The 25,805-nt window shown below is 44.8% G+C and overlaps 12 protein-coding genes across 12 annotated transcripts; 5 read left to right on the top strand and 7 right to left on the bottom strand.

Annotated features, from left to right (window-relative positions):
* Positions 1-545: 545 nt before the first annotated feature.
* Positions 546-3,797, bottom strand: V1512DRAFT_261032 (uncharacterized protein). Its single transcript, XM_066915979.1, has one exon. The coding sequence runs from the start codon at positions 3,681-3,683 to the stop codon at positions 690-692; it is 2,994 nt and encodes a 997-aa protein (XP_066772090.1). The 5' UTR covers positions 3,684-3,797; the 3' UTR covers positions 546-689.
* Positions 3,798-3,847: 50 nt separating this feature from the next.
* Positions 3,848-5,662, bottom strand: V1512DRAFT_261035 (major facilitator superfamily domain-containing protein). The gene is made up of 3 exons (XM_066915980.1): positions 5,381-5,662; positions 5,203-5,331; positions 3,848-5,157 (listed from the first exon to the last, which is right to left on the bottom strand). The coding sequence occupies exons 1-3, from the start codon at positions 5,599-5,601 to the stop codon at positions 3,912-3,914; spliced, it is 1,596 nt and encodes a 531-aa protein (XP_066772091.1). The 5' UTR covers positions 5,602-5,662; the 3' UTR covers positions 3,848-3,911.
* A 481-nt stretch (positions 5,663-6,143) lies between these two features.
* V1512DRAFT_286010 (uncharacterized protein) lies at positions 6,144-8,058 on the top strand. The gene is made up of 2 exons (XM_066918071.1): positions 6,144-6,712; positions 6,759-8,058. The coding sequence occupies exons 1-2, from the start codon at positions 6,345-6,347 to the stop codon at positions 7,957-7,959; spliced, it is 1,569 nt and encodes a 522-aa protein (XP_066772092.1). The 5' UTR covers positions 6,144-6,344; the 3' UTR covers positions 7,960-8,058.
* Positions 8,059-8,085: 27 nt separating this feature from the next.
* On the bottom strand, positions 8,086-11,439 carry V1512DRAFT_134073 (uncharacterized protein). The gene is made up of 2 exons (XM_066912974.1): positions 11,010-11,439; positions 8,086-10,950 (listed from the first exon to the last, which is right to left on the bottom strand). Exons 1-2 carry the CDS (start codon positions 11,248-11,250, stop codon positions 8,213-8,215), a joined length of 2,979 nt encoding a protein of 992 aa, XP_066772093.1. The 5' UTR covers positions 11,251-11,439; the 3' UTR covers positions 8,086-8,212.
* Positions 11,440-11,501: 62 nt separating this feature from the next.
* Positions 11,502-13,852, top strand: V1512DRAFT_261040 (UTP--glucose-1-phosphate uridylyltransferase family). Its single transcript, XM_066915981.1, has 4 exons — positions 11,502-11,673; positions 11,855-11,950; positions 12,198-12,274; positions 12,332-13,852. Exons 1-4 carry the CDS (start codon positions 11,617-11,619, stop codon positions 13,617-13,619), a joined length of 1,518 nt encoding a protein of 505 aa, XP_066772094.1. The 5' UTR covers positions 11,502-11,616; the 3' UTR covers positions 13,620-13,852.
* Positions 13,853-13,961: 109 nt separating this feature from the next.
* Positions 13,962-15,390, top strand: V1512DRAFT_261042 (WD40-repeat-containing domain protein). Its single transcript, XM_066915982.1, has one exon. The coding sequence runs from the start codon at positions 14,031-14,033 to the stop codon at positions 15,333-15,335; it is 1,305 nt and encodes a 434-aa protein (XP_066772095.1). The 5' UTR covers positions 13,962-14,030; the 3' UTR covers positions 15,336-15,390.
* On the bottom strand, positions 15,268-16,433 carry V1512DRAFT_261043 (beta-lactamase-like protein). Its single transcript, XM_066915983.1, has 2 exons — positions 15,703-16,433; positions 15,268-15,653 (listed from the first exon to the last, which is right to left on the bottom strand). Exons 1-2 carry the CDS (start codon positions 16,390-16,392, stop codon positions 15,462-15,464), a joined length of 882 nt encoding a protein of 293 aa, XP_066772096.1. The 5' UTR covers positions 16,393-16,433; the 3' UTR covers positions 15,268-15,461.
* V1512DRAFT_261045 (aldehyde dehydrogenase domain-containing protein) lies at positions 16,386-18,427 on the bottom strand. Its single transcript, XM_066915984.1, has 5 exons — positions 18,114-18,427; positions 17,849-18,056; positions 17,625-17,800; positions 17,378-17,576; positions 16,386-17,329 (listed from the first exon to the last, which is right to left on the bottom strand). The coding sequence occupies exons 1-5, from the start codon at positions 18,287-18,289 to the stop codon at positions 16,550-16,552; spliced, it is 1,539 nt and encodes a 512-aa protein (XP_066772097.1). The 5' UTR covers positions 18,290-18,427; the 3' UTR covers positions 16,386-16,549.
* A 108-nt stretch (positions 18,428-18,535) lies between these two features.
* On the top strand, positions 18,536-20,675 carry V1512DRAFT_261047 (uncharacterized protein). The gene is made up of 4 exons (XM_066915985.1): positions 18,536-18,714; positions 18,897-18,929; positions 19,043-19,260; positions 19,309-20,675. Exons 1-4 carry the CDS (start codon positions 18,693-18,695, stop codon positions 20,269-20,271), a joined length of 1,236 nt encoding a protein of 411 aa, XP_066772098.1. The 5' UTR covers positions 18,536-18,692; the 3' UTR covers positions 20,272-20,675.
* V1512DRAFT_261050 (uncharacterized protein) lies at positions 20,640-22,762 on the bottom strand. The gene has a single exon (XM_066915986.1). It carries the CDS (start codon positions 22,684-22,686, stop codon positions 20,803-20,805), a length of 1,884 nt encoding a protein of 627 aa, XP_066772099.1. The 5' UTR covers positions 22,687-22,762; the 3' UTR covers positions 20,640-20,802.
* Positions 22,763-22,872: 110 nt separating this feature from the next.
* V1512DRAFT_261053 (ribosome biogenesis protein Nop53/GLTSCR2) lies at positions 22,873-24,460 on the bottom strand. Its single transcript, XM_066915987.1, has 2 exons — positions 24,266-24,460; positions 22,873-24,210 (listed from the first exon to the last, which is right to left on the bottom strand). Exons 1-2 carry the CDS (start codon positions 24,388-24,390, stop codon positions 23,112-23,114), a joined length of 1,224 nt encoding a protein of 407 aa, XP_066772100.1. The 5' UTR covers positions 24,391-24,460; the 3' UTR covers positions 22,873-23,111.
* A 123-nt stretch (positions 24,461-24,583) lies between these two features.
* V1512DRAFT_261054 (uncharacterized protein) lies at positions 24,584-25,751 on the top strand. The gene has a single exon (XM_066915988.1). The coding sequence runs from the start codon at positions 24,644-24,646 to the stop codon at positions 25,673-25,675; it is 1,032 nt and encodes a 343-aa protein (XP_066772101.1). The 5' UTR covers positions 24,584-24,643; the 3' UTR covers positions 25,676-25,751.
* The last annotated feature ends 54 nt before the right edge of the window (positions 25,752-25,805 follow it).

A 25,805-nucleotide genomic window follows, 5' to 3' on the forward strand; every position in this document is an offset into this window, starting at 1 on the left:
CCCGGGTATGTAAGGCTCAGTCTGCACGGCTGCTGCAGGAAACTGGCCGTATTCGCCATGACTCACTAGAAACCGCTGATCAAGTCAATAACAGGTCAACAATCATTGACCCCTCCCGTCTCAGAATTGCATTGGCCCGTTGTCTAGGAGACCTCTTGTTGAGGTCGGTCATACTCGCCCACCCTGGGTTCTGACATGCACATCAGTGTCAACGTGCATCGATTCGCCGACAAATGTCCGGCCATGCGTAGGGGCCGAAAGTACGAATTTGAAGATATTGGAAGAATTAAACTGGTTAGATTAGTTAGATTAGTTGAAAAGCTAGGTTAATTCAAATCGTTTCGCGTCGCATCTCGTCGCATCGTACCGTATCCTACCGTCTCGAAGGGGTGGGGGGAAGAAGGAAGAGGAGCAGACGAGCAGACGAGCAGACGACGAGTGAGTTGTAATTGTGGGCGGTTTGCTTACACTCTATCCCATACGGTACCCTCAGTTCAGCTGCAAACAATGGCGACACTGCGCGTATGTTACATATAGTATTATTGTCTGATTAGATTATTAGTATTGTAATTGCTAATGTTGTAATTTTTTATAATGCTAGCATCTATGTACATTAATTTACAGTTCTCTTTGTCGTGTTAGCCCTGTCCATTGAAATTCATAGACACATTTACCATATAATCTTACACTTAATCCACAAAGCAATTTTCCGTGGACACGTTCGGTGCCTTTAAAACGATAGCGTGGTTTATCATGTCGATGGACACAATCCCCGTGCATACCACGTACGTGCCAGGCTTGACCTTGTTCAGAGGACTAAACTGAACACGCACAAACATTGAAAAGTCAATACATAGCGCCCGGACAGATGCAGGGTACTCGACGTCGTCCAAGGTCATGCAAGTAAGTCGTAGCTCACCTCTAGACGCGAGATCATGGACGTATCGTAAAACCCAGCTTTGTGATACGTACCGACTCAGGCCTTTGATGTTTTGCACCGCGACACTATATTCGTGCGCGAGCCTTTCCACATCCGACTTGTTAAATGGTAGCGGCTCGTTCCGTAAAAATGCTTCAATTTGCCAATGCGCAACCATGTCAAGATACCTTCTAAGCGGAGAAGTAACTCTGAGATAACCTTCCATCGCGCCGACATCGTAATGAGGACTTGGAGTTGTGGAGTACTCGGTAGTCCAAATCTTTGAGTTACAATACACAGACTGCCGTCGAAACATCTGTAGTGTGGGCATCTCTCGTCTACCCGGTAGCTCAGCTTGTGTGAGATTAATGTTTCGCTGTACACGGTAGGGCACAGGAATTCCGTTGGCCGCACAATACATCGCGCTGATTCGCGACGCAAGTATCATAAACTCCGACACCAAATACGTAGAGGCCAGCAGCGAAAACTCCATATCAATCTGGGGGTAATACTCTCGCATGTAGTAAACCGGCCGAGTGCCATCACATTCGGTCTGATCAATCACTGGCACCGCACTGATTTTTGACTTGAATAAGGGGAACGTGGTCAATGAGCCATTCTCCCCTCGCTTTTGTCGCAAGAGTAGATGAAGTTTATATGCCATGCTGAGATTCGACTTATCTCTTTCGGACAGTAAGACAGGTTCACGAGAAACCTTTGGTTTGGGCGGTCTATACTGCTTTGGCAACGCGGCGTTCTCGAAACTAAGTTTCCAATCCATGGACGCGTCCAGTTGCTCATAGGTAATAGGCACAATATTTCTGACAACCGACGGACTGACAGCTGATTCCAGGATTTCGCCAGTACTGGCATTAATTCTGGCAGAAAATGTCAACGCTCTGCAATACCCAGCATCGTTCTTGACCAGTCCGGTCGCAGCGGTGACTTGTTCCGGCATCATTGGACGACTGTACGTTACCATGTACAATGTCTCAGCGTTTCTCCTCGCTTGCTCTGCTAGAATACTGTCAACCGGGAGCACGGATGTCGGGTTCGCAATGTGAACATGAACCCAACATTCGTCACTCCCAACAACGTGCTCAATTGAAAACCCATCGTCGATCTCTTCTGCACCTTCGCCATCAACACAGTAAACTGGCGCATCGCCAAAATCTTTTCGAAGCCCAGTCATGGCATCGGTTGAAAAACCAGGTTTCCTAACGTCACCTGACTCGCTCGCATGATGACTCGATGCCGGATAGCGTAGTTCAGACGATATGCCCACTATTTGCCCATCAATAGGGTTCATTATCTGTAAGTTTTCCCACGGCGCAAACACGCCGATCTCGTATAGATATTGAAACACCATCGAGTTTGTAATCGTCTCGTTATTCCACATATCGACGTCTCTCAGAAACCGGAATACAAGTGAAGCAATGGAATTGTCTTCAGACCGTTGTAGTACCAAAAAAATGTGATGCTTAAGTGCGGCGACAATAGTTAATTCGTCGGCAGTAAACTTGATTGTCGGATGGAAAAAAGCAACTTCTAAACCACTGACCGTGTCAGTCAATGGTTTGACGTTGTGATATCCAGTCTGACCGGTTGCGACAACAGAACGATAGTATTCAATCAGTTGTCGCGATTTTTCTCGAAACCCGTCCACCACCGTTCGATCTTGTGCACGCAGAAAGACAATGCCTTTTTCTAGATCTTCCACCGCTTTTGAACTGACAGCTCTATATTGCAACTTGACATATCGCATATCTGAAGAACGGACCCATCGTGACGTATCTGTTGCTAAAATCGTGTCCAGGGCATAGTAAAACACGTTAAGACTATCAATTTTGATCGTGGATGCATGCTGACTGAGAATATAATCTCCAATTTCGAAAAGAGAAACGCTTTTGTGCTCTTCATTTGAGCTTAATTTTTCGTAAACCTCGTCCATAATCGGGAGCAAGCGTGCACGCATGGCAAGAGATTCTATATGAAATGCGCGAAGAGGTTGGCATACGTGTCGACCGATTTCGGGAGGACTAAGTATCATGTTAACCAACTGTGGGTCCGAAGGCGGTGGGACGGATGTGTCCTTGATTCCCATTTCAAGCAACATTGTTTCGTTGGCCGGAATCGTCAACGAAATGGTTGAATCCTTTGCATGTTCCTGAGACACAAACCGCTTGATCACAAAATCCAGATTTGAGACTGGCATCAACTTTAGTTCCCGCTTCAAGGTGAGTACAACTGCCGCCCGGCCCATACCAGCGGCGATTATGCGAGTGACAACGCCAACATCGTCACCAACTGGGCTTGTCCGTGCAATCAAATCTCCTACTTCCACTCCTGCCTTTTGCCCGGCTTGTGAAGGCTCACCATAACTGTGATTGCCGTCCCGAAAAAAAAGATCGTACAAAGGAGACAATTTCGAAACTTGCTGGATTCTTTCACGGCGAGCAATGATGCGGTTTTTTATGCCCTCTGCTACCTTTCGATCGATAGTAATGGTCTCGTTACCCGACTGCCTCTGCCAGTACGGTACTCCCTTTTTTGCTTTTAATCTCTGCTTTGATTTACCTGTCCAGGGCTCGTAAGAACCGCCATCTCTTTTCTGCCTCGATCCATATTTCAGATTTTGTTTCCAGTCGGACTTCGTCGAGTTGCGCAATAGTCTGGAGCTGTAACTCAGCGTTCGCCGCCGAAGAACCACAATATCATGCAAACATCTGACCTGATGATAGCCAGAGTACCATACCTGGAGCATATTTGTCTTATTGTCCCTTCAATATAATTCCCCTGCTAGCTGTATCGCCAGTGTTCCATTCAATTTGTCTCAAAAAAAATTAAAAAGTTACCCGGTTATAAAACTCCCAATTAAAGCCCTAGCCCGATGAGGCGTCCCTCGTACCTTACAACTTTTCAGAGTTTCGATTACTGTACCATCTTCACATTACACTATTTACAATAAATCAACAATGAGCACTATTCACCATCAAACAAAAACACCACACCTATTCCAGCCCAGTCTCCATATACTCAACCATGCAAAAGCAGCAAACACGCAGCTAGCACCAGTGATCAAAAAAGTCGTACCATAGCACGACAAACCATAACATAGTCTTCTGTCTTCGGTGTGATAGTCGTAAATGCTAGCATAAATCATCTCATATATAATGGACCCAATAGCGGGAAAAACAAATAGAACACCCCAATGCGTGCCAAAACGGTCGGCACCCCATACTAAGGAAACGATGGTCGGCGCAAGAGTGAACACTGCACCGTAGCCTGACCCCAGCAAAGCACTGACTAGCCAAAACCACCAACCATTTGCAGCCTGCACGCCACCAAAGCCGACCAAAAAATGGCCAATGGTAAGGACGACTGCAAAAAACAGCAAAAGCAACATTCGACTTTGCTTGTGCGGGCCGCGAGAAATGACGTCTGACAGCACGCCAGCAACAATCCGCATTGACGACGAGAAAAATGAATGCACTGCCACATTTAACGCTGTTGACGGTCCAGGTGTACCGATAGAGCGAATGACGCTACCCATGTTGTTCATAAACATTTCACCAGGACCAGTGGTTGCAAACAGTCCGGCTGCAAGTCCCCATGCTGTCCAGTCACGCACAAACTCCGAAATCATCTGTTTCCGAGTAAGTGAGACGTCTTTTATATCTCCTTCATCATTTATTGCATGCTCTTCCGCTTCAATGCTGATCGCATGATTAGTTCCATCACTATCTTCTCCTGAAATTAATGGTGTGTCTTCATTGGACCCTAGTTTTATTGATGTATGCCTATGCACTTTGTAACTTTGCTCCAAGTCGGGTCTATATCCAACAAAAAATCCGACTGAAGCAATCGACCCTATGAAAAATAAAAAGATAGCATAGAAAGTGAACAGCCGAGAAACGAAGACATCGCCCGTGCTCTTGTCTGTGAATAGCCAGGCAATCAACTGTGACTGCCATAAACTAGAAAGTCCGTACGCAGTGATTGGCACTCCTAGTGCAAGACCACGATTTGTAGTGAACGTTTTTGCGCAGGCAGTGATGGAGCCAAAGTACATACACGCGGTACCAATTCCGACAAGCAGAAATGCAATGCACATGATTAAGAAAGGTAGTGGTCGGGAAAATGACCAATTTCCCAGACTGTATGCAACAGCAAATGTTATACCAGACATCAAAGACAGCGGGCCAGAGCCATATATATCAGCCGACATTCCCACAATTCTATTTTCGTTAGTCAAGAGATAGCAGTGCTAACGAAACACGTACGGTGACGTCAAGTACATGCCAACCTCAACTAAAATCGACAGTATGTTTACTTGTACTTGAGTGTATCCCAGGCGTGTTTGAAATTGAGGTGCGTATAATGAGAACACCATAACTGTTCCTGCACATAAACTATACTCATCAACAACGTGCATTTAACTATTTGTCCTTCGATATGTACCAATTCAACAATGCTGATGCAAAAGTGATACCCTTCTTAATTACCAGTCGTCTTTTAGCATTTGAGCTCAATCGTGACATTGTTTCGTCTTCATTCAGAATGTGGTCTTCAATCGATGGCGAAATGACAGGGTCCTCTAACAAATCTGCCAATGCGACGTCAGCTTCGGCCGACACTGCCAAAGGATCATCCTCTGGCCTTACTCGAGACTCAGTCACCATCTCCAAAACAATTTACTGCTAATGTAAATTTATTGGTAACCTTCGAGACGATGACTGCGATATAAATATATGAGTGAACTCTGCGGGAACTCGTGCGGCGCCTCGTGAATACACTCCAATTGTCACTTATTCGGCAGAGCTCATCAAAATTACGTGATTGAGCTGCACACTTAAAAGTAGCTGGCGTTTCGTTTGTGTATGGTTAGTTGTATTTTATCATAAAACCTTTTCTTACTTTGCAATCTTATACAGACGCAAAGATACATCTAATGATTGCTTATCACATACTATGAACTAAGAGGTATCGACGAGTAGCAACTTGAGTGGTTCTTTACGAATATTGCTTGTCACAGTTAAACCGTATTATATTACATTGTTTAAACATATAAACCCAACCATTTTCTCATCAAAACAGCACGAATTGAGCAAATGTAAACAAAATCTCTAAAAAGTCAGAATTAAATTAAGATTTAAATGTCTAAAACTCTAATTCACTTTCTAAACTCTAATCGATGGCTAGTTCTGGCTTGGTACTTCATCACAAACTGCGCTTGAACTACTGTTAAGAAGGTGCTGTCATCTATGTGATGTATTGAAATCGGGAATTGAGCACTCAATTCACTAGTTTTTTGCTTTTCCTTTTCTTCTTTCTACGTTCAAGGCTCTGGCCAGGCGAAGGCGATTGCATTTGGCTTTGTCATACTGGCATATAGACATATAGTTAGTTTAGATTGATTCCTACAATGCCGCCAATAGATTTATTGCCAGATGAGTTACTGGAAAAGATTGTCATTTATTTGGCTCCTCCATTTTCGACCGCCGCGCCTCCACCGCAAAAGAAAAACATGGTCTCATTAGAAAAGAACAAGAGGGTACGTCGAATAAATGCCGCGCGACCAGTTCTTGACCATGACACGCCAAATCCGACTCAAAATCAGCCAAGTTTACAAAATACTGCTCGGTCCTCGACAGATTACGGCGACTTATGTACGTTGTCAAGGGTGAGCAAGCGGTTTAACTGTCTCGTCACTCCCCTATTGTACCAGAATATCACAATGAGGGTGTCAGATGTAGGCTCAATTCAAGAGAACTTTTTACAAGCAATCAAAGGGTAAGACAAGAGTCAACACTTCTACGGGCTTTGCTGACTGTCATAGTCGTGCAGGAGCATACGTTCGTGCCGTGTCAATACGTGATCCTGACCCTGTCATGCATCCCAAAATCATAACCCCAAACTATAGAAATTACATGATATTTGCTTTCTCAAACTTTCTCGTGCATTTTTTCGAAGCGCTATGCGAGCACTCAGGACTAGTCAGTTTCCATTGGAACGTTTTCGACACTCTTCTCATTGCACCAATGTTTATGGATTATCTACCCCCAAGCATCCAAGAGTTTACGCTCGACCAAGGTAGAGTTATTCCTATCGGCACCTATAGCAATTTAAAAAAGTTTGTTTATCGCGCACATATGCTTTCATATACTTCCAATTGCATGTATGAACGACGAGTCAGCAGACTGCTGCAGCTAAACTTTGCAAATTTACGCCATCTCAGACTCCAGAATGTAAATCTTGCCGTCTGCTTTGAATTCAGATCTGCAGAGAAGTTTCCATCGCTTGAGCTTTCAAGAAATAGCGACTCAACCACCGCAGAGCTCGACCAAGGCGCATACTGGCCAGCGCCGGCTCTCATACACTTAAATTCTACAGCTTCTTTACCTGCCCGGCCATTATTAGCCACCCACAGTCCAGAGCTTGGAGACATGGCTCATGCAGATTCAGTGTTTGTTGACAGTTTAGTGCATCCACCGTCGATTTCGTCTCCATCATCGCCGCTAACGACCCCGTTCTCACCTGACTCGTCGTCCTCTTCCCTATCACCTACACCGCCTACAGCGACGCCAAATCCAGGACAAGCAGGATTAGCAGCACGGTCTTCGTCGACGTCATCAGTCTACTTTATCCCCCCCTTAACTCCGCCATCCGTTTCACAAGTCATGTTCCCAAACCTCGAGACCGCATACTTCACTGATCTCTTCACTGCGTCCTCTGTCTCGTCTTTTAACTGCGAATGGCTGATTGATTTACTGAGAGACCACCACAAGAATAAGAATTTAAAAGTCAAGTACGCAAGCAGATGTGTTGGCAAAGACGCAATCTTTGCTCGAGAATGGGGCTTGTTGGTGCCAGATCCCGATGCGGTGGGTGTGAACGGTCTGCGGCTTACGGACGAAGAATCGTTCAGACGTGCAGGTTGGGGAGGTGGACGGAAGACAGGTGTCTGGAAGCAGTGGAAATATGAATATTCTACGATAAAGGGCTGGACTATTGAAAACACAGCCCAGTCAGAATTGTGAAAAAAAATTTACTCTGGTAAGCTTGCGGTGTACATGAAAACAGGCGCATTGACATATGGTTTTGGTTTAATACTGAATGAACGTATAGATAACATTTAAAATTGATATGATAAACCAAAAAATATCCTTTTGCAAACCCTCATGTAAATTCCCTTCAAATACACGAATTACCCATTAGTTCCCAACCGTTTCAGCCGTTCCAAAAATACAATATAGACATATCTCTTTTCTCCGGACGTCGAACCGCTTTTAATCATTCCTGGTCTGTGTGCTGCTCGTGCTCCGGTGCAGACGACGCATCAAACCGACAATGTCTGATCACATCGCTGACTCGTGTACTTCGAACTTCACCTACATTTGTTGAATGCTCTTCGCTTGACATCTCCTCTGCGGTCAGCAAGGTATGTCTCACATCTTCGACCGCGGGCGGCGAATCTAGCGGCCGCAGCGGATTTGTTGACGGGCCGTCCATTGCGAATGGCGACATTAGCAGCTGCTGTGATTGTGGTGTCTGCTGTTGCTGCCTCCGCATCGCAGGCGGAATCGGCGACTTGATTATTGGCGTGTACGTGTTCTTCGGAATGGTCTGATCAATCACAATGTTGAGTGGCGACGGCCTCTGCTTGCCTTTCTCTTCGCTTCCAACCTCAATGGTCTTTTCTTCGTCCAAGTCTTCAGAAAACGCAGACGCTGCAGGCCTTCGAGCGCCTTCAGTCTGAATCACCGTCCTCATTGGTGCGTTTCGCACAACAACAAACCCTTTATTCCGCCTACTGATATTTAATCTGTCGGCCGCTGTATTCATCTGCTTCGAGAACCATCCCCGTACCCCAGCGCTGACTCCATTTGGATCCGCCGGGCCAGTACCCAACCTTCTCGAGTACCTGGTCTCGGAAGACAACGGTTGCCGGTGTATGCCGCTCTCTGGGGTCAAAGCGGTTGTTGAAGAGGGCATAACCGGTGTCACGCCGGATGACGTTGCGGTCGGCGTAGCGGACGACCGCGCATGGAAATACACGTCTGACTCTCTGACAGCGTAATCTACCTTCCTTGAAGTGTGCGATGCCGAGGCCGAGTTCCATACTTCAGAATCGTCATCAAGCCTTGACATTTCATTTGCTATAAAATCCGACTCACCGTAAAAAGGATCTGGCAAGATTTTTTGTGTCGCATGTGACGATCGATTGTATGGCATCACATCATCCACGCTCCATGTTGATCCCTTCGGTGGCCGTAATCTTGTTCGACGAGGCATCCGATAGAACGGAAAAGCCGAAAAAGCCGAATCACTGGTCGGCGACACCGGTGTCCCGTCAGCACTAACGGATGGACCACTCATCGGTGTGGCACTTGAATACAGAGGTGTTCGTAAAGGAAAGTCAAATTGCGACAATGGAGACCGCTGAATCATATTAACCGTAACCGGGGCCTCTATAGCGCCGAGTACCGGATCTTCGTTCGACAAATTGACTGGATCAGGCTTTTCTTTCGGCCGCCGTCTGCGTGCAAGCTGGCGCACTCCAAATGCACGCGCAAAAGTGTTAGACGTATCCCCAGTCACACTAGAAAGTCGGACGAGAGTCTCAACTACTGTCTTCAAGGAATGCAAAAAAAAGACAAAAATAATGACGATGCTATGCAACAGTAAAATTGCGTATGCAACCCATCCTCTCGAGGAATTTCCAACTTGCAGAGAAGGGACAAAAGCTATTGACAGAAACGTGATGACCAGTCTGATTGTCGATAAAATGATGTGATACACGTTCATGCTTGTTGTTCGATGAAACGGTCGCACAATATTGAGAGATAAAAAGTAAATGACCTCAACAATAGCAATCATAACTATCTGCGCGATTCCAGACGGCTGAACCGCGCCAAATATGATTCCTCTTAGAAACAAGCAAAACAGCTGTGCCGAGCAAAACATAAATCCGCGTTCTGCATAAGTGTTGTAAAGTGGCCCGAGCAGTAGTAATGTCGGTAAGTCATCATACAATGCCTGTTGTGGTTTTGTCTGTTTTATTGTACGAAGTGCCATGATGGCTGAAACTATCCAGCCGAACAGGAGCACTCCAGCCAGAACACTGATATACACTGCTGATTTTGGTGAAACCAATAATTGGAAGGCACAGTATGTAACCAATGGCAATGCCAGATAGTTAAACACAACCCGAATAATCATTCCACCAGATACTGGCCAGTTTTTGGACCGAAGATCAACAGAATGACGCGATGTTAATCTGTACCAGATCCATTTTGCCAAGAACGCAACTTGTGCAATGACTAAAATGGCGCCACATACAATAAGAAAAAAGACGGCAAAACATGTCCATAAATCCTCATCTTTGCCCATGCCCATTAGCTGTCCTAAATCAGACATGCCATATTGACCGTCGAGTGAGTAGACATTGTCAATACCGCGATCCATTGATTCGTGTGACGCTATCGAAAAATTGAACTGAAGAGCTGACCAGCCGACAGCTGATAGAGCAGGCTGATAAAATCCAGGAAAGTTAAGATTGAGCGAGCCCATGAGATATGCGAATTGAAGATACTGCAGCATATCTCCAAAGCCAGGTGTTACAAGTCTTAAAGTATCTGGATCTTGGCCGTAGTTGCTACTCCAAGTGAAAAAGTCTTTTGTACCAGTCCATGGGTTAAAAATGGCAGCTATAACAATTGAGAGCCCTACTAAAAATAAGACGCCTAACGGCACATAAGTCAAAAGAGCGTAAATAGAGCTTGTGAAAGTAGGGGTGACAGAGGTTCTGATACATGCAACAACATTTGCGTTTCTGGTAGGATCTATAACAGCCAAAAGTGTTGAGATAGAAACGAAGAAGTATGACTTTGACAGTGGATAACTTGACACGAATGATATCCCAGTCTGAGGCCCAAATGGACAGTTTCTGCCTTGTACATTATCACAGAATCGGTCGAAATTTGACGATAGTTCATATTGAAGTACATAAGCTTGAGTTTGAAGTGTAGCTAAAAGCAAAATTAGTACTAGATTAACCAGTTAAAGAATTAAAGAAAAGGTGTCATACTGAGTCGATTAGTGACTGTACTATAGTCAGGCAATGATCCGTGCATATCTCCTGTGACTGTCACATTAACTTGAGATAAGTTCATATCATATGATACGTCGACATTTGTTGCTTGAAAGTACGTTCCCATACGTACAACTGAATTCGATACGCATGAGGTGAATTCGACCGCGACTGCTGCTACTGCAGGCGATAGTAGTACTAAGCTGACTAAACGATATACAACTAAATACAGTCGCATTTTTAATAAAAGCAATTATCTTCAATAATCACGGTGACATTGTTTCTCTATGCTTCCTCAACTATTTTTCTTTCTTTCTCTTGACTGGCCTTTGAGTGCTGCTATATTTAGAGTGCAGAACAAAAGCAAATCATCGAAATCAGATAAATAAGAACGCGCGTGCCAACTTTAATTGATACAAACCCCTTAAATATCTATCACGTGTGCTGCTGCATTAGGCTGCTCACGTTCGAGTTCTCCGGGGCGGGTGAAGATCATCTCAATCGCAACCGCTCTCGGATTTTTGTCCTTTTTATACTCTCCTCTTTCCCTCATTTTTCTCTTCTTTTGGGTCCCTTTTCTAAGTCTATATTATTCTTTTGAGCAATGGCTACTACAAATGGAAGTGCTGAGCGTAAACACTCTAAAAGTCAGTCAACTTTTGTATGTAATTTCGACTGTTATTGGGCTGTACCTCCCCTTAATTCTGCTGTTCATTCTGTTTGTTCAATTTCTTTTCTTTTTCTTGAGCTTTTATCGGTACTTTGATTATATACTTGCAATTTGCTAACTAACATGACAATCATGACGCTTTTTAAAGCGTCGTGATTGTCGCAATATATAGCAATTTGAAAACACGACTACTGCTATCGCGGCTAGCCAGATGCGCAACGCTCTTAACAAACTTGCGGACTCTGTCACCGATCTTAAAATGCGAAAGGTACGTCTATTGCTACTCTATGATCGAGTCGATATCACATCGACGCGTACATAATTCAAAATATGAAAATTCGAGCGTCGTCAGATTACTTGTTGCAAAGTGTTCTATTTCGATTCCTCGTCAATCTTAATTGATCTTGATTATCAATAAGAAATCAGGCGTTGCGTGCTTATATTTTGTCTTATGCAGATCTGCATTTGTGACGAACAGTCAAGACTATGACGAATGTTTTCTGACGGCGATTTAGCAATTCGAGATCCAGATGGACGCGTTCTTTGCCTTGTTCTCCCGTTATCTGATCGATAAGGCAAAGGGTACAACTGTGTAAGTATTAATTTGTAATTATCTATACGCGTTAAGAATTTGGCTAATCAAATGCAGCGACTGGGACCGCATCCAGCCTCCTAACCCTGAACAAGTCATCAATTATGACGAGCTTCCAGACACCATCATCCATGACTACTTGTCCAAGCTTGTTGTTCTTAAACTCAATGGTGGTCTTGGTACCTCAATGGGCTGCGTAGGACCAAAATCCGTTATTGAAGTTCGCGAGGGCCAGTCTTTCCTTGATTTGGCTGTCCGTCAGATTGAGCACCTCAACCGTACATACGATGTCAACGTTCCTTTTGTTCTGATGAACTCTTTCAACACTGACGATGATACCCAGACCATTATCAAAAAGTACGAGGGACACAACGTCGAGATCATTACCTTCAACCAGTCGCAATTCCCCCGGGTTTACAAGGACTCGCTTCTCCCTGTTCCTAAAGACATAAATGCCTCTATTGACTCATGGTATCCTCCCGGTCACGGTGACTTGTTTGAGTCTCTTGAGAACTCTGGTGTCTTGGATGAGCTCATTGCTCGAGGCAAGGAAATTCTTTTTGTTTCCAACTCTGATAACCTCGGTGCTGTCGTCGACTTTAAGATTTTGACTCACATGGTTGAATCGAAGTCTGAGTACGTCATGGAGTTGACTGACAAGACTCGTGCCGATGTTAAGGGTGGTACTATTATTGACTACGACGGATCGGTTCGGTTACTCGAAATTGCTCAGGTTCCCAAGGAGCATACCGAAGATTTCAAGTCGATCAAAAAGTTCAAGTATTTCAACACCAACAACATTTGGATCAATCTGAATGCCATGAAGCGTGTTGTTGAGAACAACGAGTTGAAACTTGAAATTATTCCCAACTTCAAGTCCATTTCTGTTGGCAAGGGTGAGTCGGACGTTGGTGTTCTACAGCTTGAGACTGCAGTTGGTGCTGCCATCCGTCACTTCAAGGGCGCCCATGGCGTCAACGTTCCCCGTCGTCGTTTCTTGCCCGTCAAGACATGTTCCGACCTGCTGTTAGTCAAGTCTGACCTGTACTCGCTCAGCCACGGTAGTCTCGAGATCTCTCCTGGCCGATTCGGTCCTGCGCCTCTCATCAAGCTTGGAAGTCATTTCAAGAAGGTTTCCGATTTCCAGAAGCGTATCCCGCACATGCCTAAGATTGTTGAGCTTGATCACTTGACAATTACCGGTAACGTCAATCTCGGCAAGGGAGTTCAGCTGAAAGGAACTGTCATTGTCGTTTGCTCTGATGGTCAAAAGATTGACATTCCTAATGGAAGTATTTTGGAAAACGTTGTGATCACTGGAAACTTGTCGATATTAGAACATTAAGGTTTGACAATGTTATACTATTGATTGGCTGTGGTTTTTTTTTGTTTCCGAGAATTGCTCGTACAAGTTTTGCTGCTCTGCTCTCGTTGTTAAGAGAGACTTGTTCCTCCCCCCACAGATGCCATCATCACTACACTCGTTTTTCTATCGCATAAAATTTAAGTTTTTTCCGCATCATACCGTTCTGGTATTATTAATAAAATTTTGCTGTCTATGAGAGATTTTGATAAAAAGTGTTTTATTCATGTAGTTCAGCGTACCAAACCTTGTTCTTACAATTTAAGTTTGTATGTCATTGAGCCGCACGCTGATTTCAAAGCCCCGTCAAAAATTTCGCCTTAAGCATCAATCTCACCCAACTGCGCTGCTACAGCTGCATTTCACAATATAAATAATTTCTTCATAAAACAGATGGATTCAGAGCGGGATCTAAATTTAGAGTATGCTGATGGACAGCCAGGGGAGGAGGAATTTCTCGATCCCGAGTCTGCTTTAGTTGAAGTTCCTGATATTGATGGTGAGTATGACGACCACCCAATGTCAGACGCTTCTTCAGATACGGGCGAAGGTAATGAAGGAATTGATGGAGAGGAGATGCAAGAGGAAGTTGACTTATCAAATAACTCACTGACGTATTTTGATCAGCACACAGACTCGATATTTCTGATTGGTGTGCATCCTACTCTGCCGCTTGTGATTACTGGTGGTGGCGATGACACAGGATACGTGTGGACTTCAAACTCGGTACCGCCAAAACTGGTGACTAAGCTTACTGGGCACACTGATTCGCTTGTTGCAGGAGGATTTTCGCCCGACGGTGAGTGGATCGTTACCGGAGGCATGGACGGTCGAGTGCGGTTGTGGCGTGCGCGGTCGCGCGGGCAAAAATGGGAGTTTATGAGCTCAATTGAGGAAGTTGAGGAGGTTACGTGGATTGTATTTCATCCCAGCCAGCCAATATTTGCGTTTGGTGCCAGTAATGGGTCTGCGTGGGTCTACAGTCTGACGCCAAGGTTAGAGTCTTTGTGCACGCTGTACGGACACACTGAAGGTCAGCCATGTACTGCCGGTGTTTTCTTACCAGCTTTTATGCCGGCGGCTGAGGGAGACGAGGAGGAAATTAATTTGCTGACTACGAGTGACGACGGGTCGGTTATATCATGGAGCGTGCCCGCCGGTGTGCAAAATTACAAAGTCACATCAAACATTTTTCATTACGAAGCGCCATGGATTAACTTGAGTCTATACCCAAGCGGTACGTCTATTGCTATCGGGTCTGCGGACGGAAAGGTCGCTATTGTTGGCACCAAGTCCGGCAGTGTGATCGCAACGGTAGACGTGCTCGGCGCTACGGGCAAGACTGACATGCCAGAGGAGGAACAGTCGGTTGAAGGTATTGCATGGAGTGAAGCGATGGGCGTGTTGGCTGTTGGTCTGGTTGCGGGTGTGATTTGCATTTTCGATACGGGCTCGTGGAGAGTGCGGCGGACGTTGGACATTGGGGACGCGGTCACAAAAATCGAGTTTCTGCCAGCATCTACAGAACTTATTACCAGTTCAATGGACGGCACTTTGCGGAAATACGATGTGCGGTCCGGAGAATTATTGTGGAAAGGAACCGGTCACTCTAGTGGAATCCTAGGGTTTGCGCTCGCCGATAAGGGAAAGACCGTCATTACCGCATCTGATGAAGGTGTAGCTTTGGTGTACAAATAGTTTTTGGTTGACTTTGTAGATATCATTAGAAAATGCGCAGAATGCTCTTCTTCAATTTGCTCAGAATAAGGTTTAACGGCTTCGCCTCGAGATGTGCGGCGCTGTCCTAATTGTGTCGTGGTTGACTCACAACTGCTGGTCGAGCATGGTATGCTGGGTGTATCCCATGGCCTGAACAATAAGCTTGGCACTTTCAAGAATTTTCAATTTCCCGTCTGGTTTGACGACACGGCCTGGCCATCCGGAATGCACCTGGTTAAACTGTAGATCTTTAACTGCGTCCCAGATGCCGAGAATGGAGTCAGGGTCCAATGGGATCTGCCATGTTTAGTATAGCTATCACGAGTTCAGGATCAGACACACGTACCATGTTTGGGTACGAATACATAAATGTAAACATCACAGTTCCTGGCAATCGTTCTCGCTCTCCGAGTCCGCTTAGCACAATTTGTATTGAGTCTGCGACTAGTAAATGTTCATTCTTCCATGCAAACACAAGGGATCCGGGAAAATGTCCACCTACTACGACAGCTTGCACGTCTTCCGCTAGCTTTAATCGTTTTTCGGTAAAAAAATGTTGTATGCCTAGGTCTTTTCGCATAGCCCAATCCTTGTCTGCGTCTGCTAAAAACACTGGACAGTTGAACGCCTTTCCCCATTCCACGTTGCAAGAGTAAAAATGCGGATGAGATATAACAATTGCATCAATTCCTCCCAGATCCTTCACTCTTTGAACCGTGTCATCGTCTATAAACGTAATACAGTCCCATAATATATTTTTCCCTTCTTTGGTCTTCACAAGCATCGCTCGCTGGCCAATTGATATTTGCGGAACAGTATAGATACTGTACATGTCCGGCTCATTTGGAACCTGCACAATCTCATTGTGGTATTTCTTCTCGCTGTTGTCTTGTAGCTTGCGAAGACTTGTCCATGATTGACCGGACGCCGGAACGTACTGTCGCGGATCGTCGCATACCGGACATGTAGTTGGAGGAGGTGAATTACCAAACTGATTCCCGCAAGTTGCACAAATCGGCAAATCCAATGAAAACATTTTTGTTACGAGTTGACTGAGCAGATCAAAATAATATTCGTAGGATCAAATTTGACGATCTTTGAAATTTTCAGGAGTGCTTTTCAAATTCTCCGAAAAACTTTATTCAAACCTAGTTCGTTCTCTTACTCTACAAATTAAAGAAAAATCAGTGAGGTTACAGCGTTGTTCCCATATTCAAATGAACGGCTTTAGTTTGCGTGTAAGAACTCAACGCATGTTCGCCGAGCTCTCGACCGAACCCACTCTGCTTGTATCCGCCGAACGGTACTCTAAAGTCGCTGTCGTTTGAAGAATTAATCCACACCATCCCGGCTTGCAACTTCCTAGCCGCGTCATGTGCCAACGATATTGAGTTTGTGAACACTGCACTTCCTAGTCCGTATACCGAGTTGTTTGCGCGTGTGACAGCTTCGTCTGTAGACGCGAAGCTGTCGATAGTGACGACTGGTCCGAATATTTCTTCAGAAGAAATCTTCATGTTGTCTTTCACGCCGGAGAATATTGTTGGCTCATAGTAATGACCGTGTCCCTCAACAACTTTCCCTCCACAAACCAACCTGGCACCTTCTTCAATGCCCGAGTCTACAAATTGAGCTACTTTTGCCAATTGCGATGCCGAAATCTGTGGCCCGTGAAATGCGTCATTTGCAAACGGTGACATTATTTTTGAAAGTTTCACAACAGTGTCTCGCATCAAACTAATAAACTTATCAGCAACACTTTCATGGACCAAGATCCTAGAGGTGGCTGTGCAGATTTGTCCCATGTTACTCATGATACCCAGATGACACCATTTGACAGCTTGCTCAAGATTTGCGTCAGCAAATACGAGTGCTGCCGATTTACCTCCAAGCTCCAAAGTCACTGGAGTCAGGTTGTTAGCCGCCAATTTCATAATTTTCTTCCCAGTTGCGATAGAGCCTGTGAAGGAAATCTACAGCATGTGAGACAAATCGAATACACCTCTCTCAGAAAATTTTACCTTGTTCAATCCAGAATGTCTAACCAATGCTGCACCGGTGGCCTGATCACCAGATATAATGTTAACAGTTCCAGGTGGAAATCCTGCTTCAGTGATGAGATTGCCCAGATACAGAGCCGACAAAGGTGACAGTTCTGAACTCTTGATCACCACTGTATTTCCGGTTGCCAAAGCCGGCGCTAGTTTCCAAATTGCGAGCCTACACCGTTAGTCTAGTCTATGTAAAGCCTACTTGATAAATGCTTACATCAAAGGATAATTCCAGGGCACTATGAGGCCGCACACGCCTAATGGTTCGCGCAATGTGTAAGCGAGCTTGTTTTGGAATGGTTGAATTGTTTCGCCATGTAGCTTATCAGCCCAGCCGGCGTAATATCTAGAAACGTTGACACATTCTTCAATATCTTCTTGTATGGCAGCTTTCTACGATAGATGTTAATCTTATAACCGCAGATGTCGCATCACACGCACCACCGGCTTTCCTGTATCCCATGATTCAATACATCCAAGTAGATTTTGATGCTTTTGTATCAGTCTTGACAGATTGCCGAGCAGTATTCCCCTCTCAGTGCCCGACAGAGCACACCAGGTGGTTTCAAACGCAGATCTTGCGGCCAGAACAGCAGTGTTGACATCATCTGAGTCTGCAGAGTACACGGATGTTATAGGCTTACCAGTACTAGATCTGTTTAGCGGCTAAATGGCGGGACAGGTATTATGCCAGCAAATCACGTACGCGGGGTAGTAAGTAATCAGAGTGTGTCCAGAGACAATGAACTTGTTGTTTATAAACAAACCTGTTGGCTGTTTATAAGACATTCCGTTTGGAAGAGTCAGATCACTACAAGTTGAACTGTAAGTGCGATTCAAGCGCAATACTAATGAGCCAATCCGTTTAGATGTTTTGATCATTGTTCAGTCTGATTAGATTATTTACTTTTGCTCTGATTACACTGTAATCTTTAATGAACTGAGTTGACTATAAAGAAAAACGTATTAAATGTATCATAATATCTTATAGTAACAAAATGATTAGAGTATAGAACACACTGTTTACAAGGGAAATAAATCATCGTGTAGTCAATATTACACGTGGTTAGGGCCAAGTAGAGTTGTCAATTGATTGTCGGTTCTTTTGAACTTTCACCTTTCGCTCCGCCTTCTGCTTCGTATTTCGTCCTTTCTTTTCGGGGATCATTCAACTTGGAAACTATAGTTGGGAAAGTCATAGTTAAAGGCATTTTATATCGCCAGTTACTATAGAAATCATTAATACACATCATCCCTCATTGTCATTGCTGATCCTACAATTATCATGGCTTCTACTGCGTCATTAGGTATGTCAATCATTCTATCTTACTCCACTCGGTTTATCGGCTGCTTTCTTTGTATTGAACGCTCTCGAGCTATTGAATACCTTTTATTATTGTCTTCTTCGTATTTCCCCTAATTATTACCAATTATGCCGTTAATGTCTCTTCGTTATATGAAACTGTATACTGACGTCAATTTTTTCAAGGCTCCAAAGAGCCAGCAGAAGTCCCCGTCGATGGTATGTTTTTATATCAAACTATGTCAAGTTTACTGCATTTTTGTTGCTATTCACTTATCACCAGCACAATTGCACTTGAATGTTTATATTCGAGCTTAAATTAACCGAGCTAGATGTCGATGAAGTCGAAGGAGACCAACGCAACATTCTCCTCAGCATAATTTCGTCTCTTCGCCCTGGGTCAGACTTGTCTAGAATCACATTGCCAACGTTTATTCTTGAACGAAAATCTATGCTCGAACGCATCACCAATCAATTGTCACACCCAGATTTACTCCTTGCTGCTCATGCGGCTACTGATCCAGTTGAGCGTTTCGTTGGTGTCGTCAGGGTGCGCATACTTCTTTTATAATTACAAGAGCGTATGCTGACTAGATAGTGGTATCTTTCTGGATGGCACATTACACCAAAAGCAGTCAAGAAACCGCTGAATCCCGTCCTTAACGAATACTTCACTTGCTACTGGGATTTGTCCGATGGCACCAGATCATACTATATTTCCGAGCAGACTTCGCACCATCCACCAAAATCCAGCTACTTTTACATGAATCCTGCTCATCATATCCGAGTCGACGGTACACTTGTTCCCCGATCCCGTTTCCTCGGCAACTCTGCTGCTAGTTTGATGGAAGGCTGTGGCTATCTATCTTTCCTGGACCATTCAGATTTCCGGGGTAACACCGAAAAGTACGAACTAACTCAGCCAAACATGTATGCTCGCAATATTTTGATTGGAAAGTTGAAGTACGAGCTTGGTGACCACTCGCTGGTGAAGTGTCCAGGCAACGACCTTATTGCGGATATCGAGTTTAAAGTCAAGGGTTTTATTTCAGGTACCTATAACGCTATTCATGGAAAGATCTTACGCGAGTCGACAGGCAACGTGTTATACGAACTCACTGGCAAGTGGAACGAGGTCATGGAAATAAAAGATATGAAAACCGGCAAGAAATCGGTCTTTTTTGACTCGTTTCAGGCTCGCCCACAGTTCCCTAAAGTCCGACCAATTAGTGATCAAGGTTCGCTTGAATCTCGGAGGTTGTGGCTCAAGGTCACCGATGCACTTGCCAAGAAAGATCACACTGCCGCGACAGATGAGAAGTTCAAGATCGAGGACCAGCAACGTGTGGAAGCAAAGAAGAGAGAAGAGGAAGGAGTTGAGGCTCATCCGAGACTGTTCAAGTCGGCGCCTGCGCCTCTCGAATGGATCATTCACAAGGAGATTGACGGTAAAACAGTCGAGGAGCAGGAGGAACAAATTCTTAGTATTGTGCCCATTATTGAAGGGCAACCTCATAACCACGAGTTTGACATTCCTCCCTTGCGCTCGGCTGTTGCTTAGATCTGGGTTGTTCTTTGTTATGTGAATTAGTTTGAGAATGGATAGAAACAACATGTGTGAGGGGATAAGGTAGCAGTCCATATAAAATGTTTTGATTCTCGGCGTTTTATATTTCAAGAGGATAAATCTAGTCCTGATGAACAATTGAACATTCATTTTTTTTTGGCTAGACAACCGATAACTTCGATCCGTATAGTTTATCATATGTTTCCAGAGCGGCAGGATGCTTCGATATGTTTATACTGCTCTCTTGTGGGTAGTGTTGTAATTTTTTTTGACTTTTTTCTCTGTTTTAGTGTTCAGCGCTCGTTAATTTTGTCGAAAGGGTTTGTAAGAATTGTGTCGTGAGTTTTGTGTAGGCAGTATAGTTTTGTTTAATCTAATAATTGTTTCTCTAAAAAAAATAATTTAAGCCACTTTTCAGTCCAGAGCGCAACAGAATTCGAAGAAACAGGTGCAGCAGTTACATGAAATTAATACAGAGAGATAACAACAGCAGCTTCAAGAGTAAGAGCAGAAGCAACAGAGACACTAGCGGGTAGAGAGCACCCCGGGATCACCACCCTTGCCAAAATAATAAATTGCCACACCGGCCGCAACACCGCCGAGAAGGATGCCGGTCAGCAACACGCCCATGACGTTCCAGATGAGCTTTTGTCTGCGGATTTCGGCCTCGAGTTTATGTTCCGGCAACGCTTTCGCCTCGACCAGCGGGGTCTCCGGCTTTGGCGAGCCAGATCGGGTCCAGAACTTGGACGGCGAGTCTCGCGAGACACGGCTGGTGAAGACCGCAGCGAGCGGGTAAATGAGGTAGCGCCACCATAAAGGCGAGCTGTCACTGTCGAACGAGTCGGTGTCGCATTCAGAGCTGGACGCATTTACGCGAGGACCGGATGGGATCTTGGCCTGGGCTGACGATTTCCACGACGGCTTGAGGTATGCTGAATTGGGCAGCGGGAGCATGTTTGGGGACAGCAACTGAACGTCCGCCAGTGCGATGTTGTCGAACTGAGCACTGATGTCAGACGAAATCTGGTCAAGCTGTTCGGGCTGAGGAACAGCCGATTCCCGGGCTTCCTTTTCAATTCGTTCAAGTGCCTCGTAGTTGGTGACAAATTGCGAAAACGATTCACGGCTCGACAAATCAGACTCAGTTGCGGCTTGGAACACAATATCTGGAGTATCCAGCGCGTCGTCAGATGCCAAGTCATCAGCAATCTTGAAAGGTGAAATTGATAAGCGTTCAGAGGCATGATGAGATACTGGTCCGGAAGAAGCAAGAGATGTTGCTTTTGTTGCACAACTACGGCAGGGACTGATGTCATTGTCCATCACGACGGCTTCGTCTTTAGAAGGCGTTGGACTTGTCGGCAGACTTCCATCAGGTTTGAGTTCTCTGACAACGATTTTGACTTCTTCATTCTCAGCACAGTCTTCAACAACAAAGTTGTCACAGTTGTCACAGTTGTCACAGTTGTCCTCCTGTTCACCGCTTTGCGTCTCACATGCGGTCTCAGATTGAGACTCCTCCTCGTCAGCATCTTCAACGCTGTCACCTTCCTCGCCACATGTCTCGCTTACGGAGTCATCGGCTTTCAACATGATAGATTGAATGTCAGTCTGGGGATCGGCATCGAAATTTGCTTTGCTGACTGTGTCCTCGCGTACTACATATCCGTCAGGTTCTTCACAGAACGGTTCATGATCTCCATCGTAGTCGAATTGATTACTAAATACCGACTCTCCTCCATATTTCTCAAGTCCATCATCATCGTACTCATCGAGCACAACTTCATCTTCATAGTCGACAAAGTCATGATTTTTATATTCATTGTTGCACTGTGCGTCTCCAGGCGGGTTGTCAATTGAGGTAATGAACTTTCTGCATAGTCTTTCAATAGATTTATTGTCAGATATCGCATCATCGCATTGAATTGGCTTGATGGCATTCTTTTCATTGAGATAAGCTGGCGAGCTGCCCGTAATAATTTCAAACTCAAGTTTCTCCTCAAACTCAGTCGGGCCATTGCCATTAATCATAGCTTGAGGTTTGCCCTTCTCAGAAGCAGAAATGGTCTCATCATCAAAATGGCTGTAGTTCAAGTCAGAGTCCAGTGAAGGCAAAGAATAGGTTGATCCTGTATAAGGCGACGGACAATCATCATCTTCCGCTTCCAGATCTGGAATTTGAGATCGCTCAGACGCGACAGCTGCAACAGGAGTTTTCTCACGTTCATATTGTTCTACAACAGTTGGCATGAACACCGAAGTTGGACGGCTTATCGGACGAGGGGGTGTGGTGAGTAGGTGCAGTGGAACAGGAGACCTAAACGGTTGGGTGTTGAGAGATTGATAGCGCTCGGTGACAGACGATGCCGGGCTTACTATCGGAGACGGACTATGCTCAGTTTCCATGATAAACAACCATGAACGTTTTGAGACTTCCAAAATATAACGTTTTAACAAGAATGAGTCTCAAGTTCGAGACTTTTTGGTTTGCGAGAGAAGAAGAACCAGTTCGAATTTAAACCCCTGGGGAATATAGGTGCGGCTCACTTCTAACCCTGACTTCGATATTAGTGTATACTACTGTAATATGGTGGGTTATACATTTATGTATACATTGACAATGATAAAAAGACTATAGAGCAGTAACAGTACTGAACTTATTAGCATCTAAATGCAGTGCCAATAATGTGTACGTTCGATGGGAGAGCTAGAGAGATACTAGAAGATCGAGACGCGCTAAATCTAAGGGTCTTGTGTCATAGATATTACAACTACCGTCTAAAACATCATTCTGAGATGTATAGTTAATGCAAAATATAATACATAGAAAATCATTTGATATCCTTGTAACTCCATTTCTCCGTAACGTGCTTTTTGTATTTCCGTCCCTTGGTGATCTGGATTCGAGCTTCGATAATTCCTCGTTCTTGAAGACTGATAAACCTGTCCTTTGCGATGTTTCCTTCAGGTTTGATCAATCTCAACGAGTCAGTCAGTTCTTCAGACAGCTTGATCTCAATCGGTCGCTCCAATACACGATACTTTCCAAGCTTGTGCTTTCTAACGTCCGACTTTGGCTTAGTCAGATCAATTGTCTCTGATCTTGCGACTGTTTTGCTTTTCGAGTTTAATTTTGTGTCCGGAGTAGCAGGCACAGCCTCGTTCTGTGCCTTGTCTGCATCTTCCTCTTTCTTGATTTCAACCTTTGCGTTAACAGCTTCTGAACTCTCGTCATCATCCGAGGAGGCTCCGTCTAATCCCAATCGTTCTCTTTCGTCTAACAACTCACCAAGTCGTGCAATACGCTCTTTGTATTCCTCGTCTCTAATTCTCTGTTTCTCTACTTTCTCAAGCACAACATTCTCTTCGGCTAGCAAGTGCTGCCATGAATCTAAAGACGGATTATACGATTTTCCATCTTCAGGTACCGATATAGCCTTTCCACCTTCCTTGAACTTCAATGGCGCATGGCTCAACGTAGATGGTGGCTGCTGCGGTTTGGCAAAACTGACTGTCTGTGACAATTTAATGTGCTCTGCACTCTTTGCGAGCCTCCTGCTCTCTCTTGCAGAAATTTTGGCATCGGCTGGCTTCGTAGATTCACCCCACGGATCGTAAACGTCTGACATCTCTCTAGATTCAGCTTCAATAGCAGCCATTGAAGACTTGCCGTCCGCGGTCCTACCTGCTACTCTTAGGAGCCGTCCCAGCTCTTTGTATGTCACGCCTTGAACCTTTCCCTTCTTCTTCAACTGTGCTGCTTCATCTTCAATTCCTCTCTTGTGCGACAAAAGAGGAGGAACAGCCGACCGCTGTGACAGGATCTCATCCACTTTGAGCGGCTTCTTTCCGACCTTCCTTAGCCCAGCTTCATCTGGTGTGGAGTCAACTGCAAACAACAAATCAGACGAAGCGTTAGTAAGCGGCATTCTACAACAGCCTCGTCAGTACTAATTTGCATAGTCTCCGACCAGAAAGCACATACCCAATCTTGATTGTCTCGTCCCTCGCACGATCAAGTCCACTCTCAACTTGAGAGACGTCGACATTCTTGCGCCACGCCTTCTTTCCCTTTCGCGACGGCTGACGTAATTTTGTTTTTGCTTCCATTTCAGCAGCTTGGTTTGTTCCTAATTTCAGAGAGAAATTCAGGAATAAAAAAATGCTGCTGAAATTTCTTTTTTGCTTGGGAGTTCAGAAAAATTTCCTCGGTGCTGGGAGTTTACAGCTAGTCTAATGCTTATTTTGATAAAGCAATAACTACACAATACTTTTACACATAAATACAAATCTAGTTCAAAGCCCTTAAACTACAGTACCTTCAAAAATTGGTTTGATTCACTCAACGGGCATCAGACGGGCCATGGCAGACGATTTGCGAACGCGAGACTGGTTCTCAGTTGATGGAAACGAAGATGATGAGTATCATGGAAGTAGTAGTGAGGACGAAGCACCACGACAGCCAGTGAAGTCCCGCAAGAGGGCAAAGAAGCAAAAGTTGAGTAGTTCAGAAGGAGAGGACGAGAGCAGGGTTTCGAATGCGGTGAAAGGTACTACCAAACGACGGAAAGCTACCGATGCTGTTAGTGCGTTTGCAAAAAACTCGTCAGATGAAGACAGCGACTATGAAGAAGAAAACGAGAGTGAAGATGAGTCTGAGAAGGCTGAGGATGAAGAGGAGTACGTGGAAGAATTGCATTTTCCCGGGAATGAAAAAGGCGTATTAAAGAAATTGACTTCAAAAGAATTAGAGGACAACCGCGCCAAGATCGAAAAGTCTGGTGTGGTTTACCTATCTCGGATACCACCATATATGAAGCCAGCTAAAGTACGCCAGGTGCTATTACGATTCGGAGAAATAGGCAGGGTGTTTTTGACTCCAGAAGATCCGAAAGTGTATGCACGACGAGTACGCTTTGGCGGCAACAAAAAGCGTAATTTCACCGAAGGCTGGGTCGAGTTTAACGACAAGCGGCAGGCAAAACTATGTGCGTCGACCATGAACGGTCAAATCATTGGCGGCCGGAAAGGTTCTTACTATTACGACGACATTCTCAATATCAAGTATCTTCCAAAGTTCAAATGGCACCATCTGACTGAACAAATCGCATACGAAAACCAATCTAGACAAGCCAAGCTGCGTGCTGAGATCTCACAGGCCACGAGAGTCAACAAAGCGTTCATCAAGAACGTTGAGCGCGCAAAGATGATTGAAAAAATACAAGCCAAACGGAGCGCCAAGGCTGTCAAGTTTGATGAAGACGTCAAGCCGTCGTCGCGGACTGTAAAGGAGGCGGACATTGACATGCGACGGAATTTCAGACAACGAGATGTGGTTGACGATAAAGAGAAAGATGAAAAGATGCAAAGCGTATTAAAAAATATTTTTGCATAAAAGTCTGGTTAGCCGTTGTATGTTTATGCATCTTGGTTTGTAGAATGGTAATATATATGGCATGTCAAGCATTAAACAAGCAATTCGTTGTTTCTAGCAGCATGGAAACTCGCAATTACAGTAAGAAAAG

The sequence above is a fragment of the Lipomyces arxii genome (assembly GCF_038497795.1).
Source record: "Lipomyces arxii strain Phaff 12-163 unplaced genomic scaffold V1512scaffold_5, whole genome shotgun sequence".
NCBI classification, from domain to species: Eukaryota; Fungi; Ascomycota; class Lipomycetes; order Lipomycetales; family Lipomycetaceae; genus Lipomyces; species Lipomyces arxii.

Coding starts and splice junctions, on each gene's coding strand:
- V1512DRAFT_261032 (XM_066915979.1), bottom strand. CDS start 3,683: ATGCTCCAGGTATGGTACTCTGGCTATCATCAGGTCAGATGTTTGCAT.
- V1512DRAFT_261047 (XM_066915985.1), top strand. CDS start 18,693: ATGGCTTCTACTGCGTCATTAG. Junction 18,930..19,042: donor AGCAGAAGTCCCCGTCGATG/GTATGTTTTTAT, acceptor TAACCGAGCTAG/ATGTCGATGAAGTCGAAGGA. Junction 19,261..19,308: donor GTTTCGTTGGTGTCGTCAGG/GTGCGCATACTT, acceptor CTGACTAGATAG/TGGTATCTTTCTGGATGGCA.
- V1512DRAFT_286010 (XM_066918071.1), top strand. CDS start 6,345: ATGCCGCCAATAGATTTATTGCCAGATGAGTTACTGGAAAAGATTGTC. Junction 6,713..6,758: donor TTTTTACAAGCAATCAAAGG/GTAAGACAAGAG, acceptor TGACTGTCATAG/TCGTGCAGGAGCATACGTTC.
- V1512DRAFT_261040 (XM_066915981.1), top strand. CDS start 11,617: ATGGCTACTACAAATGGAAGTGCTGAGCGTAAACACTCTAAAAGTCAG. Junction 11,951..12,197: donor CCGATCTTAAAATGCGAAAG/GTACGTCTATTG, acceptor ACGGCGATTTAG/CAATTCGAGATCCAGATGGA. Junction 12,275..12,331: donor AAGGCAAAGGGTACAACTGT/GTAAGTATTAAT, acceptor AATCAAATGCAG/CGACTGGGACCGCATCCAGC.
- V1512DRAFT_261043 (XM_066915983.1), bottom strand. CDS start 16,392: ATGTTTTCATTGGATTTGCCGATTTGTGCAACTTGCGGGAATCAGTTT. Junction 15,654..15,702: donor TGTATTCGTACCCAAACATG/GTACGTGTGTCT, acceptor TAAACATGGCAG/ATCCCATTGGACCCTGACTC.
- V1512DRAFT_261053 (XM_066915987.1), bottom strand. CDS start 24,390: ATGGAAGCAAAAACAAAATTACGTCAGCCGTCGCGAAAGGGAAAGAAG. Junction 24,211..24,265: donor GACGAGACAATCAAGATTGG/GTATGTGCTTTC, acceptor AGGCTGTTGTAG/AATGCCGCTTACTAACGCTT.
- V1512DRAFT_261050 (XM_066915986.1), bottom strand. CDS start 22,686: ATGGAAACTGAGCATAGTCCGTCTCCGATAGTAAGCCCGGCATCGTCT.
- V1512DRAFT_261035 (XM_066915980.1), bottom strand. CDS start 5,601: ATGGTGACTGAGTCTCGAGTAAGGCCAGAGGATGATCCTTTGGCAGTG. Junction 5,332..5,380: donor GCATCAGCATTGTTGAATTG/GTACATATCGAA, acceptor TGATGAGTATAG/TTTATGTGCAGGAACAGTTA. Junction 5,158..5,202: donor GGCATGTACTTGACGTCACC/GTACGTGTTTCG, acceptor TAACGAAAATAG/AATTGTGGGAATGTCGGCTG.
- V1512DRAFT_261054 (XM_066915988.1), top strand. CDS start 24,644: ATGGCAGACGATTTGCGAACGCGAGACTGGTTCTCAGTTGATGGAAAC.
- V1512DRAFT_261045 (XM_066915984.1), bottom strand. CDS start 18,289: ATGATCAAAACATCTAAACGGATTGGCTCATTAGTATTGCGCTTGAAT. Junction 17,801..17,848: donor GGGATACAGGAAAGCCGGTG/GTGCGTGTGATG, acceptor CATCTATCGTAG/AAAGCTGCCATACAAGAAGA. Junction 17,330..17,377: donor GACATTCTGGATTGAACAAG/GTAAAATTTTCT, acceptor CACATGCTGTAG/ATTTCCTTCACAGGCTCTAT.
- V1512DRAFT_261042 (XM_066915982.1), top strand. CDS start 14,031: ATGGATTCAGAGCGGGATCTAAATTTAGAGTATGCTGATGGACAGCCA.
- V1512DRAFT_134073 (XM_066912974.1), bottom strand. CDS start 11,250: ATGCGACTGTATTTAGTTGTATATCGTTTAGTCAGCTTAGTACTACTA. Junction 10,951..11,009: donor TACAGTCACTAATCGACTCA/GTATGACACCTT, acceptor TTTTGCTTTTAG/CTACACTTCAAACTCAAGCT.